Source organism: Malaclemys terrapin, chromosome 9, assembly GCF_027887155.1.
Source record: "Malaclemys terrapin pileata isolate rMalTer1 chromosome 9, rMalTer1.hap1, whole genome shotgun sequence".
Classification (NCBI taxonomy): Eukaryota; Metazoa; Chordata; order Testudines; family Emydidae; genus Malaclemys; species Malaclemys terrapin.
The window spans coordinates 90,505,200-90,520,093 of record NC_071513.1 but is presented as its reverse complement, the minus strand read 5'-3'; the positions used below and the strand labels follow the sequence as shown (position 1 = coordinate 90,520,093).

General features: G+C 46.0%; 1 protein-coding gene across 9 annotated transcripts in view; it reads left to right on the top strand.

The window, feature by feature from the left end:
* TNIK (TRAF2 and NCK interacting kinase) overlaps window positions 1-14,669 on the top strand; it is a 313,537-nt gene extending 298,868 nt beyond the window's left edge. For all 9 annotated transcript variants that reach the window (XM_054040025.1, XM_054040031.1, XM_054040026.1 and 6 more), the window contains 5 exons: window positions 2,782-2,882; window positions 6,047-6,196; window positions 8,317-8,476; window positions 9,076-9,215; window positions 12,469-14,669. In XM_054040025.1, coding sequence (XP_053896000.1) covers window positions 2,782-2,882; window positions 6,047-6,196; window positions 8,317-8,476; window positions 9,076-9,215; window positions 12,469-12,552 — 635 coding nt within the window. In that variant the 3' untranslated portion in view covers window positions 12,553-14,669. The remainder of the gene's footprint in view (window positions 1-2,781; window positions 2,883-6,046; window positions 6,197-8,316; window positions 8,477-9,075; window positions 9,216-12,468) is intronic.
* The last annotated feature ends 225 nt before the right edge of the window (window positions 14,670-14,894 follow it).

Genomic DNA, 14,894 nt, shown 5'->3' with positions numbered 1-14,894 from the left:
GGGGCTGGCTGGAGGCAGGGCAGGGGCTCACTGGAGGTAGGGTCTGGCTGCAGGCAGGGCAAGGGGTGCGGGGCTGGCTGGAGACAGGGGTGTGTGGGGCTGGCTGGCTTTGGGCAGGGCCGCAGGGGGGTGCGGCAGGGGTTGCCTGGAGACAGGGCAGGGGGTGCGGCAGAGGCTGGCTGTGGGCAGGGGGTGCAGGGCTGGCTGCAGGCAGGGCAGGGGGGCGGGGCTGGGGCGGGCAGAACAGGGGGGCGGGGCTGGAGGTAGGGCAGGGGTGCAGCAGGGGCTGGCTGCGGACAGGGGGTGCAGGGCTGGCTGGAGACGGGGCTGGCTGCGAGCAGGGCAGGGGGTGCGGGGCTGGTGCAGGGACGGGGTGCAGCAGAGGCAGCTGGAGCCCCGGCCCTTTAAATAGCCCCTGAGTCCCCTGGTATCCCAGGGCTCTGGGGGCTATTTAAAGGGCCCAGGGCTCCCCTGTTTCTACTGCCCCGGCCCTTTAAATAGCTGCGGGAGCCCTGGGGAAGCAGCGGGGCTCCAGCGGCTATTTAAAGGGCCGGGGCGGTAGAGGCAGCGGGAGTCCCGGACTTTTTAAATAGCCCCCAGAGCCCTGCAGCCCTACCCCAGGGCTCCAGCAGTGGGGGTCTGGTAGCAATTTAAAGGGCCTGGGGCTCCGGCCCCTGCTGGGAGCCCTAGGTCCTTTAAATTGCCCCCTGGGGAAGCCGGGCCACCCTGGTACAGCGCACCGGCTCTTGCCGGTACACCGTACCGGGGCTTGGGCCCGGGGCCCGATTCACGGGAATTGGTTGAATTGGCCTAAAGCCGGCCCTGGTGGGGGTATGGCCACAGAGCCGCAGGGAGGGGAACCCTGAGGTGTGGGGGCTGGGTGGGTACTGGAAGTTCCTCCTGAAGGGACGGGGGTTGGCCAAGGTCACTCAGCCCCGGGGTGTGGGAGGGGGACTGGCTGAGGGCACTCAGAGCCCCAGGAAGTTGGGGGGGGCCTGAGGGGAGGGACTGGCCAGGGGCACTCAGAGCTCGGGGGAGGGGCTGTCCGGGGGGGCACTCACAGCCCCAGGAGATGGGTGGGGGAGGGGCACACAGGATTTCAGGAATTCCCTGGCAGTGAAGAGCTGCTGGCGGCAGGGAGGAGCCAGTCGTGACAATCCCCACTTGGGATCCCTGGCTGGGCTAGTGGCTATGGGGGCCAGTGGCCAAGCTGCAGCGGAAGGTGACCTGAAGGAAATGCCTTGGCCTCGGCCTCCGGCTAGGAAGGGCCTGGGCCAGACAATGACCCACCGCGCAGTGTCCCAGCTCCTTGCCCCACACTTGTTCTAGTACTGAAAGAGAATCAGTGAGGCACCAATAGTAGTGAACTTGAGGGACAACTCTGCTTTGATGTTTACATGATCCTAAGGGCCAGATTCCCCCTCTCACTGTTGTAAATCAGGAGTAACTCTGGTAAAGTTTATGGGGTCACACCAATGTAAAATTGGTGTCACTGAGAGAAAAATCAGACTCTCAATCATTCATCGTCCCATTAATCATTGACCAGTTGGTCTTGAGAGGTCTTCACTCAGTTTTCCTTATTTCTGAACAATTCACAATTTTGAAGAGACTTTTCTTTTATCACAGTTTCACCCAGGCAGTAGCAATCAGGAAGAGACTATTTCTTTGGTTATATGCATTGAAGAAAACCACTAAACTGAATGACAAGCATTCATGTGGTACTGCTCAGATTATCACCTATCAGCCGTGATCGTATTCTTGCACTCTCCTGATAGGAATATAGGATTTTCCACACCAGAACAAACTAATGGATCATCTAGTCTAGAATCCTTTCTTTGTCAGTGGCCAGTGCTAGGTGCTTCACAGGCTGATATAAAAGCCCACATAACTGCAATGTTTTCTACCATAGGCAAGAAAATTTCTTCCAAAACTCAGTTAGCAAATCAGTTGGTGATCTGTTTATGCCATGAGGCATGAATATTGATATCCCTGGAAATTTGATCCTAACTATAACTGCTGGTGGTAATATAAATGGACTAATCATCTTTAAGTTGTGCTCTTTCTTTCACAGCTCATAGTCCGCTATGGAGGAAGGTTTAGTCTGATGGAAGAGTTTTTGAAGGAAATGTCTTTAAAATTAATTTATTAAATATTCCCCTTTATTAAATATGGTTAAATCACATATAACATTAATTGCTGAAGAAAGATAATCAAACATCTCATTTTTTCCCTTTGATTCTGCAGTCTTAGATCTGATCTAATCAAAAAGGAAGAGGATTTTCCCCCTCTTGTTTCTAGGGGTTTGACCCAAAAAAATTCCATTGCAGTATTTTGTACTTTGATAGTATTTTGAACAGAGGTACAGGAATGAGGCAACAAAAAATCAGTATGCCACAATCAGGACCGGCTCCAGGCACCAGCTTAACAAGCAGGTGCTTGGGGCGGCCAAGGGAGAGGGGCGGCACCTGCGGCAATTCGGGAGCGGCAGGTCCCTCACTCCCTCTAGGAGTGAAGGACCTGCTGCTGAACTGCTGCCGCCGATCGCGGCTTTTTTTTTTCCCCCCCCAATTGCTCTAGTCCTGCTTATAGACCTGCTTGGGGAGGCAGAAATGCTGGAGCCGGCCCTGGCCACAATCCTAGTTAAACTTTAAATCCATCGCTATGTATTAGATAAAAACATTACCAATGGAAAGACAGTGAGACGCTCTTCCTTGAGATATATTGTGCAGACTTGTTTGAGTAAAATGGATGTTTTAAAAATTAGTTTTATTTCAATTTTAGTGAAATATGAAAGAATCAAGTTCTTGGTGATTGCCTTAAAGAATGCTGTAGAGATATATGCTTGGGCTCCTAAACCATATCACAAGTTTATGGCATTTAAGGTATGTTTATGTTATTACAAAAATACAATCCATCCTCATAAGTACATGGGAATTTCTTTATTATACAGATTATGAAAGTGTATCATTTCCTTGGTTATCCTCCCCTTATCAGGCCAGACAAGGAATCAAACACAGGTCTCTTGTGTGATGCATAAAACTGACCTGACAGAGTTAGCAGACAGACTTTTCAATGGCATGTCTCTATCATACTTCAGGCAGGCACACAGAAAGATTCTTCAAGAATCAAGAATTTATTGTACTTAATACTATCTTTGAGATTATTGGATGCAAGGTGCTATAATAGTGCTAGGTATTGTTGATAATTATTTATTAGTATTATTTGCTCTGAGTATATATTCTTCTGCAATTGAAAGTTTTTGGCCAATGCTGCATTGTTGTTTTTTTTCATATGGACTAAATAAATTATCTTATCTCAAACTAATTTACATTTAATGACATTAAAAAGTTGCATTTTTAGACGTTTGTTTTGCATCTTTCCCCCCCTCAATGTTAATTTTTATGTTAAGGTATGAAGTCTAAATAATCTGAGGCCACTTTCTCTTTTTTTCCTTCCTATCTCCCCCCAGGATTTTTCACTGGTTTCCTGATCGTACATAAAATTGTACCTAAACAATCTGTGCTCTGAGTACTTTATACTCAGCACTTTATAGCACTTTCCATCCACAGATCTTTGCAGAGGGTTAACTGAAAGGGGCAGTGGGTTCAGAGACTGTTTCATGCTGAGTAATCACTGCATCCCTCTAGCAAATAGGACTTTTTCAGGGAGGGTGAGTGTGATCTGATACTGAATAAAGTGAAGTGGACTTCATATGAGGAATTAAGCAGAGTTAGGGCAGTCTTCACTAGAAGCACTACATTGGCACAGCTGTGCTGTTGTAGCACATCTGGTGAAGATGCTCTATGCCGATGGGCGAAAGCTCTCCTGTCAGCATAATAAACCACAAGAGGCAGTAGCTATGTCGGCAGGAGAAGTTCTCCCGCTGACAGCGCTGTCCACACTGGCGCGTAGGTTGGTGTAACTGACGTTGCTCAGGGGGTGGTTGTGCAACATAAGTTATACCAAAGTAAGTGGTAGAGTAGACCCAGCCTTAGAAGCCAAGTTTTGAAGCTGTAGTTCAATTCTCCTGTGGCTGCTATTCGAATCTATCGATTAAATAGGCATCAGTGCCTTTCCACACCTGTTCAGGGATTCACAGGGACTGGAATTATGCAAATGCAGAGTGGCCCTCCCTTGCCTTGCCCTGCCCCACCCCACCCCAAATAGTTCATTCCTGTTCAGAGTCAGCATGAAAACCACTCAGACAGGATACAAATGGTCTCCCACCCTTGGTTCCTTTGCCCCCACACCAGCACAGGCTTTACATGGCACAGAGCACCTACTGTGGGTTGGAAGGGGGAATTCCTCCATATGTGTTGGCTGAAATACTCTCTCAAATAAAAATGATACTCCTCCATGATCCTGTTTAAAGGCCCAAGTTTTGGGGCTGTGTAGAGGCACCTGCGAAGAAAGAACTGTGTTCAGAATGGGGAGCACGGGGTGGAATTTGTCCAACCCACAGAAGATACCGTGCAGGAGAGGAGCTTGTGAGTCACATTGTTTTAATGCGTACACCATCTGACCCTGCAGTAGCCCTGCACAGACCGCCTCTCTGCAAATGATTTGTGCATGCAGTAGAGGAATGTGGACTGGCTACTTCAAAGCCTATAAATACTGGCAGAGATTCGTGTTTTGTTTGTAGCGGTGAGGGTGTTTGCAGGTTGTGACCCTAAACTTCAAGTATCTCTGTAAGGAAAAGACAAAGGGAATTGAAGTGATTATTCTGAAGGGGTGATGGTGGAGCTTGATGTGGACACAGCAGCAAAATAAGGACAGACACATGCATGGAATTAAGCAGCAGGCTGCAACTTTTATTAAACTTTAACACAGGGGAAGGGGCATTACTCACCCATCACCCATACTCTCCTATACCCGGTATTTACTTGGTTCCAGTGCATGGGGTTACAGGGCTCCTTACCATATAACACATAACGTGGGGTAGGTTCTCCTCCGCCAATTGCCCCAGGACTCAGCTCTCTGAGTCCTAGAACCCTCCCCCCAGCAAGGGGAACAGAGGGGGCAGCTGGGTGGGGATCTCAGCCAGCGAGGGCCACAAGGTCTGACCTCCTCATGCAAAGGCCACAGGGTCTCACCCTATCATATGAGCCCAAGACCCAACCCCAAAAGCCCAGGTTTTTTACCTCTGGGAACTGTTCATTTTAGTCTCTTAACCGCACTGGAAACCGGCCACAAGTCGCACTGAGTAAACAACTCCACCCAGTACCTCAGTTATGTACCATGCATGTTCCTACTCAACCCACTGTGGTTTGAAGGTGCTGTGAGGAAGGCAAAAACTCCCGGTACTTTGCCAATAGGCCTAGGGGAGAAAAAATTCCTTCCTAACCCACCTAAACAGGCGATCGGCTAGACCCACAGCATCTGTCAGGCTGGGTTCCTATTTTTAGTTCAGATGGGTAGGGTGAGCTGCAGGAACAGAGATGAAAGAGATTCCACATGGCCCCCGTGCCAAGCTAAATTCTGGGAGCTGGGGAATGCTGTCCAATCAGCACCCCACTCCCCCAGCTGGCCAAAGGGTGCCAAAGACTCCCAAAGGGAGCAGCTACCTATTGTCCTTTGGCGAGTATCTCCCTCCCTTGCTATTGGAACGGTCTCCCTTTCACAGCTGGCCCCATCAAGTTCCCCCACCCTTTGGTGTGGGTGTGTGGCATACGCCGGTATCTTTACAGGGTGTCTTTCGAGCTTTCATTCCAGCTGTTGGATCCATATTTTCCAGTAATTGCTATCCCTGCATGGTGAAATGCAGCGTGTATGTAACATGTCAGACAGCCTGATTGTTCTAACAGAAAAGACAAACAATACAGCAGCACTTTGAAGCTTTTTGTAAGATAGAGCAATACAAAAAGAGCCAGACTAGTGAATCTACGTAGACAGAGTGACCAACTAAGACCCTATGGGGCATCTGAGATGCAATAGGAATATCAATGACACATTTAATAAGAGACAAATGTGGTTTCATAACTGTAATGTGCTGCCAATAGTGGGCTTTGTTTGCACATCAGGAAACTGACTGAATGGATTTTAAAAGTCTTTTGCAGATCTCCAGCACAAACCGTTGCTTGTGGACCTCACAGTAGAAGAGGGTCAAAGATTGAAGGTTATCTTTGGATCGCACACTGGATTCCATGTGATCGATGTAGATTCGGGGAACTCTTATGATATCTATATACCATCTCACGTGAGTACACGGAGGAGCTGTGTTACTGTATGACTCGCATGATGAATAAAGTACATCCCAAACAAGGTTTGGAAGAGGGTTCAGCTGTTGGAAATTGTGGCTAATTACATGGCATCTTGCTGTGAGTACTAAAATCACTGGTAATGGCCTCTCTGACAAGCAGATGCGAGAGGGTGAGAGGTACCATACCCCAAGTTAATAAAGATAAAGGATCTGATTCTACAGACTTTACTTACATGGGGGCAAATTCAGCCCCGTGCCAAGCCTGCATAGTCAGGCTTAGTGCTGGCAAGTCCCATGGAAGGAGGAATCCTCCCACATACACCACCGACTAATAGTGGAGGCATTCCATAGCTTCTGTTTCCTTGCCAGGGGGATGGTTAATAGGGAACCAGGTTCTGCCCCAAAAAACAAAATGGGCACCCCAAGTAACTGGGCCTCATAGTGCAGATCCCATGAGGGGAGTCCCAGATCCTGCCCTCCACCCCACTCCCTTGTGAAGTACAGTTTTCCCGAGTAAGGGCTGCAGGACTGGGCTGCAGGATCTTTACTGAATAAGCTGTGTTCAGAACTCCGTGTGTGGTTAATAGACAAAAATGGAGAGTTGAGTGAGACAAGACAATATGAGGTAAACGTGGCCTTTTCTGTACAGTCCTGGAAGCTAATTTTGCTGAACTATGGTAAGAATCGCTCATCACATGGTTTCAACTAAATTGGTTTAAGCACATTTTGTGAATAAGGCCAAAGCAGGACTGAACTGAGTTTACAAAACATACTTAGGTTAGGTTTAACTTGGGTTATGCTGGGGTTAGCTCTATTCATTGTACGCCCACACCTTGAATACCGCGTGCAGTTCTCGTTGTCCCATCTTATAAAAGATATACTGTATTAGAATTGGAAAAAGTACAGAGAAAGGCAACAAAAATGCTTTGGGGTACAGAACAGCTTTCATATGAGGAGAGATTAAAAAGACTGGGTCTGTTCATCTTAGAAAAGGGATGACTAAGGGGGGATATGATAGAAGTCTATAAAGTCATGAATGGTGTGGAGAAAGTGAATAAGGAAGTGTAATTTACTCCTTTGCATAACATAAAAACCAGGGGTCCAATGAAATTAATAGACAGCAAATTTAAAACAAACATAAGGAAGTACTTCTTCACACAACGCATAGTCAACCTGTGGAACTCACTGCCAGGGGATGTTGTGAAGGCCAAAAATATAAGTGGGTTCAAAAAAGAATTGGCTAAGTTTGTGGAGGATAGGTCCCTCAATGGCTATTAGCTGAGATGGTCAGGGACGCAACCCCATGCTCTGGGTGTCCCTAAACCTCTGACTGCCAGAAGCTGAGATTGGTCGACAAGGGATGGATCACTCAATAATTGCCCAGTTCTGTTCATTCCTTCTGAAGCATCTGGCACTGCCCACTGTTGGAAGACCGGATAATAGGCTAGATGGACCATTGGTCTGACCTAGTATGGCCATTCTTATGTTTTTATGTTCTGGTATATAGTGTTTGAACAAACCATTGGAGAAACTGGGTCAGCTGGAACTATGTTTTAAATCAACATACGAATTCCCTTTCTGATCAGACTAGTGGCTCATCTAGGACAGTATCCATTGTCTGATAGTGCTGCCAGTGCCTGATACTTGACAGGAAGGTGGAGGAAATGCAGCCAAGTTAGCATGTTGCCTTAGCTACTGAAGATCAGAAATGTAAGAAAAGTAGCTGCATCCTAGTTTCTATCCTTCCTCCAAACACTGTTTATTCAAGAAAGGAGAATAATTCCTCCCCAGTTCTGTACCCAGTATTCTTAATTTCTGTTTCACTATAATTTGAACACAAGAGGTATTTAGTGGTCAATAGCAGTTGATATACGGTACTGTCAAATGTCCGACATCGTTTTCTGGGGGTGTAAATGTTGCAATCTCCTTATAATGGCTGAGGCTGTTTATCTTTGACACTTCAGACAGTTTGATGGTGGGGTAAACATGACAAATTACTCTCTTTCGAGTCGATCCTTTAAATGCCCAGGCATAGCTGTTTAACAGGGTGGGATTTTCTTAGCCTTTTTTCCCCCTCTTTGATTTAATTCTGATTTGGGGGGTTATTTTAATCACAGATTCAGGGCAATATCACTCCTCACGCCATTGTCATCCTGCCGAAAACGGATGGGATGGAGATGCTCGTGTGCTATGAGGATGAAGGGGTGTATGTGAACACCTATGGACGGATCACTAAAGACGTGGTGCTGCAGTGGGGAGAAATGCCTACTTCTGTGGGTAGGTTAGCCCTTCCTCTTCTCCGTCGTCATTTACAAATGTCAAATAAGATGAGAAATAAAGGAAACTAAGATGGGGTCATTTGGGCACTTGCCAATCAAAGCAGACCGCTCTCACTTGATCATGGACCTAGTTGTTGTCCATTCATAGACTGGGCCTTGAGGACTCCCTATTTAAAGTCACTAGACTGGGGAGACAATGTGCTCCAGTGGAGAGGGCACCGGATGGGGAGTCAGGAGAACCTGAATTCTAAACTCCTGGCTGTACCACTGGCCTGCTGTGTGACCTTGGGCAAGTCTCTTCTCCTCTCAGTTCCTCTGTTTCCCCCATCTGTAAAATGGGGATAAGGATACTTTCCTCTTGTTAAAATGCTTTGAGCTCTATGGAGGAAAAAGCACTATATAAGAACCATTATTATTATTTATTATTTGAGTGCTTACTCTTGATGTGGCTGGCTTCTGCTACCTCTGGCAAATGGAGAGCTACTTGATTCCTCTAGACAGTCTTTGAATACTGATTGTTGAGAGCGGCTTTGCCCATTTTGTTATTAATAGCCTGCCAAATGTTTTTAATGCTCTTTTGGAAATTCCTTTTGACAGCCTACATTCATTCCAATCAAATAATGGGCTGGGGAGAAAAAGCTATTGAGATCCGTTCAGTGGAGACAGGACATTTGGATGGAGTATTTATGCACAAGCGAGCTCAAAGGTTAAAATTTCTATGTGAAAGAAATGATAAGGTAAGTCTGCCTCAGTGTGCATCAGTGCTTTACATCTTTAAGATACAACCAGCTACCTTGAGGTTTCAGATCTAGTTTGTCTTGAGGTTAATAAGTAATCAATCTGATGGTCTGCTTAATGCACACAACAACCAAGCAAACCACTCCAAGTAATTCTCTTAAGTGGAGACAACCAGTAATGGGGAGAGGCCCTATATTGATTCAGCCTGAATTTCTCCTAAGTGGTGATGACAAAGCTACTTGAGGAGTCTGCTCAAAACCTAATGGGACCATTTGCCTATCTTTGATCAGCTGAAGCGGATCAGTTGTGTTTCCATTTACAGATTCTATTATAATGATTTTCTGCATAACCATTCCCCCATCCAGCAGAGTGAAAATGCTGCTGAAATAATACTCCAGTTCAAGCTGCCTCACCTAAACAATAGCCTGTACTCTAAAATATTGCATGGCCACAAATCAGTTCCATGAAATAAATCCATTTAGAATTTTGTCAGGTCAGTTACAGTTACACACACACACACACACACACACACACACACACACACACACACACACACACACACATTACATTAAAAGAACATTATTAATGTTGCAAAGTCAAGTACTTAGAAATTAAGAAATGCCAGAATGAAGGTTGCCTATGCAATCTTCATTTGATCCCCTTGTGCAGACACATTATGATACAATCTTAATAATGTTCTTTGAATGTAGGTTTTTGTGTGTAAATTCCTAGGTTTTTCAAAAAGCAAATTGATGAAGCAAAAATTCCATCATGTGACATCATATTGATACCCACTCATCAGCAGAGTTGAACTGTTTAGATCCACTGCACAGATCTCTGCCTCTTGGGCTAACAGAATAACTGGTAGCAGTAACAGGATGTCATCCTCTGTGTGGACCAGCACAAGGGAGGGATGAGAGCCCATACTTGCCAAAGGGTTTCACAGATGTATGCTAGCAGCAGAGGAATGTGAGACTCAGGAATCAGGAGTTACCTGCCAGGCTTTGGAGGGGAGTGCTCTCTAGTGGACACAGACTCTTCTACACATTTTCCCCAGACTTGATGACTTCTGCCCCATCCTCTCCAACGTGTCCCTGTCCCAATCCTGTCTGCTCATCCCTGGCTACTTTTCCTAACCCCGGGCTCCTTTCCCAGCCAGTCAGTTACTCTCTTTCTTCCCCCGACCCCTTCAGTTCCAATCTCACCAGACTCTTTGTCCCATTCTGCTCCTTTTCTTCCCCACTGCCCCGGCTTTTGTCCTCTTATGCATTTGCATCAGGCAGCTTCCCCTTCCACATTGCCTGGGTGCGAAAAGTGGGGTCACGGAGAGTACAGGAGAGAGAGAGGCTCCCTGTTCTCAGGCCCAGTGCCTAGCCCCATTCCAGCCCAGAGCCCCATTCCAGCTGGAAGCAGCCATTACAGGGAACCTCCAGCTTTGCCTCTGCAGCCGTGGACTGGAGGGAGCATGCGGCGCTGCTTTGTGGGGATGAGACATACGTAATCCACTCACACATAGGAGCTGTGAAGAGATAGAGGATGCACAGTCTAGTTACACATGGGAACACTGAGGGGATGGGACATGCTCAGTGAAGACAGAATTTTTAGAGATTTTTAGCGGCTAAAATCAAAAGTCTCTGCTGAGCATGTGCAAGCTGCGATTTTTACAAAGATGGCAACAGGCACGTCCCTATTGTAAAGCCACCCCACTGCCAAATTTCAAATCCTGGATACGGAGCCTGGGGGTGCTAGAGCTGTTCAAAGAAAAGGTCACCAGCTTTTCTTTTTTTTTTTAACATAGCAAAAGAACAGAATTTTCCCTAATTTCATTCTCAGAAACAGCTGAACAATTTGGCTGAATTTTTCCAAAAGGTTGACCTGAGGCAGACAACCAGCATGAAAAATGTCAGGTCAAACAGCCTGGCAAAGTGGTAAACAATTGAAAACAAGGTCTTAACATGGGAAGCCCTGCCTATAATAAACTTGGCATTATGGAGCAATCCAACCCAAGCTCTCCTCTCTGGTACTGATAGCAAGTCAGGAAAGCCCCATACTTGTATTGACACCTACATTAATGATGATCTGGCTCGGTGGGTCATTCTCCAGTGGGTCTGATTGGCTCAGAATACAGCCAATACAGGGACTGCTCAACTTTCCTTAGATGGTAGCACCAGTTCTCTCAGTTGACGTCCTAAGTGTTAGATTTCAGTTTCCTTGTACTAGTCTTGGAGAGTGTCCCTTTGCATATAGAAAATGTGGGAATGAAGAGTGTTGTCTTCTGCAGTGACTGACTTAGAGAGGTTGTGTTATATGATGGATTGAGACCCCCCCCCAGAAGAAAATTCTGCCAGGTTGTCACTCTTATGTCGTCTCGAGATACTAGCAAGGTGTAAGGTTCAAACTTAGTACTGTTTGTGGCATCCATCAACTCTTTTGTCCCCAGTAATGGCTTGCCTGGAGTAGTGCCTGCTTGTGAACCTTTCCAGCATCCTCCCACAGCTGCAGGTCTCTGTGGACAATGGGGAGGAAAGTCTCTATCCCCCAGTGTTTGCTGGATGCTTCTGTAACCTTCACCCCTTGGGTGGGGATTGGAAGACTGGAGGGACTTGGACCCACAATTTCCTTCAAGTAAACAGTAGATTCCACTCATCACTGGGTGTTCCCCAGTCAACTCAAAAGTCTTTTCTGGTCAGGGACACATTGCTTCTGCCTCGGTGGCTGTCCCAGCTGTCTGGCTTGTAGTGAAGCTCCTCTTGTGCAGAGAGGCAGAGCTGCATCCTGCTCCCTCACCAGTCATTCCTGAACTAAGTCAGGTTCTCTCCTTCTCTTCTCCCTCCAGGCCTGGCGATAGCTGCAGGTATTGCAGGGTGGGGCTAACTGGGTACTCATTTATCCCTTCTCTGCTGGTGTGGTGTTTCTCTGCTCCATCACAGCCTCCTTGTACTGCAGTCACACTACCTGATAAACAGGATTAAAGTAGAACTTCACTGGAAACCAGGTGCCCTGTCTCCATTCAGCTCTCCTGAGAAAATAAAGAAAAAAATGAAGAGGGGGAACTGGTTGGCTCAAGGTATTGGTAATGGGATAAGGAACCTTCCATCTCTAGGTTGCTTGTTTGACTCTAGCTTGGGTCGTTAGTGACTAAAAGACATTTGGTGGCTGTTAAATCTAAAAAGCTGAAAAAACATGCAGTTAACTACTTGTTTGGTGTTGTTTTTTTTGTTTGTTTGTTTTGTCTTTTTCCTTCCCATACAGGTATTTTTTGCATCAGTGAGATCTGGAGGAAGTAGCCAAGTTTTTTTCATGACCCTCAACAGAAATTCCATGATGAACTGGTAATAGAAGAACGCTTGACACTTACCTTCATGGCATTATTTCTAATTTAAAGGACATTAAACATGTGGACTAACACTCTAGAGGCAGATACGGAAAGCCTTGTGGAATACACCACTCCCCTACACACACTCTCACAATACAGTACACCTTCATTGTTGCAGTCTGGTAATGGAGAGAGAGGATTTGCTGGAGATCCCTAAGAATGCAATACAGTGTTTGGGGCACGTATGCACTTCAAAAGTAGGGAAAGAAACCTCTGATGGTCTCCTGATTAAGCTGTGTTATAGTGGGTTATGAATTTTTTTATTTTACTTTTTCTTTGTCCCCTACTTTGTAAGAATGGGGAAGAAAATAGTGTCAAAAAGTATGTTTTTAATTCTGTCTGCCTGCTAGCATCAAATATGTAGTTTGCTGTAAAGTTACTAATTCAAACTGGTGAAAGACAGCACAATAAATGTACCTTTTATCTTTGCGATGAAGGCCATAACCCATATAGCTAAATAATTTGGGGAAATCTTTTGCCTTCACCAACATTTACATGTTGCTTTTGGCAGCAACAGCTTAATGGATTTTTAAAGAGAGAAAAATAATAATTTTTCCCCTCTTTTGGGAAATGGATTTTAAATGGCTAAACTACTAGCCTTAGACTAATAAAATCAACAACCATTTTTGTCAGTCGGTCAGTCCATATTTCTATATGGATCTTCACATAATGGTGTGTGTTGATAGAGAAAGTAGTGTCGTTTGTTGTTACTCCTGAAAAGGGTGTATTAGCATTTCTTTGCCCATGCTACATTATGCAAGAGGTCAGGGCAAAAGAATGGGATTGGACAAAGGCTGAGAGAAACACAGAGTCATTCAGGTGACAAATCTACTTGGAGGGATGCATGGATCCACTTGGATGACAGTGTTGTTAACTTAGGATCCAGTCATACTGAGAACTAATTGGGTGTGCTTAGCTGAAATGATTGGGCCCCATTTAACAGTGATGCTGTGCATTCAGAACTGCCATGGAAGTCAGTGATAGCTAAGGGTGCCCAGCACCGATAAGGATTGTGGCCCCAGTGATAACATGGCTTCTGTTGACTTTGTCTCTTCTCCAGATATGAAGATTGGGATGGGCAAGTTAGAAGGTTCTGAGAGGCCAGTGTCCACTCAGTGTAGGGAGGAGAGGGGATTAGCTACTAAACCAAGCCAAAAGGTGCATTGCACGGCTGAATTGTAAAGAATTTTTAAAAATAAGGTTTCTTGAGTGAAGATTCTGAAGCTATAATCACTTTCTGCCCCTCCTCCACTCCCCACGAATTATCCAACATACAGTGAACGACAACATCTGTGCAGAAATATGTATGTATTTAGTTCAGGTTGAATTGTGTCCTTATAAACTCTGCTCCACTGATTTAAATTTTAAGTGAGTATCTGGGATTTTTTTTCTCAATAGCTACAAGCATGGCTGCCTGTGGTATTAGGGTGTTGCATAACGAGATCTGTGTTGCTGTTTTTAACCTACCTCGTTTTGTTCGTTTTTGTTTTGTTTTTCATTTTGCTGTTCATTGCAGCACTGTTACCTCCGGGAACATGTAGAGAGCTCAACTGGCAATCTCTGATATTATATGTAATAATAATGACGCTATTAAAAAAACCAAATCAACAGTCGTTGGTCAAATCTGAATCCTTCACTGATTAAAAAAGAATCTCACACTCTGTCCCCCTGGCCCTGTAATGGACTGCACCATCCATTATTGTGCTGGTTGGCACTCGTTTTGTTCAGAGTCATTTAAAATCAGTGGCTGGCCATACCATCAGTGAGAGCACAATAAAAATCAGACATCCGGGGCAAATGTATAGCAAGTTGGTGAAAATATGCTACTTCTGGCCTGTGGTTCTTAAAGTTTCATCATGGCAGCTCCGTAGGTTAGAGGCAGTTAAGTAAGGGAATCCAGGCAGCTTTACAGCTTCATTTCTGAGCCATTAAGGCACCAGGGTGCTGGTCTCAGTCAGAAAATAAAATAAATAAATAATAAAATCCTAGTCCGATAACTTGATCTTTAGTAGGGTTACCATATTTCAGCAAGCAAAAAAGAGGACGGGAGGAGCCCCGCCCTAGCCCCGCCCCTGCCCCTCCCACTTCCCGCCCCCCCAGAACCCCCAACCCTCCCCCCGTTCCTTGTCCCCTGACTGCCCCCTCCTGGGACCCCTGCCCCTAACTGCCCCCCAGGACTCCACTCCCTATCTAAGCCTCCCTGCCTCTTGTCCCCTGACTGCCCCAACCCTTATCCACACCCCCACCCCCAGACAGACCCCTGGGACTCCCACGCCCCATCCAACCACTCCCCACCCCCTGA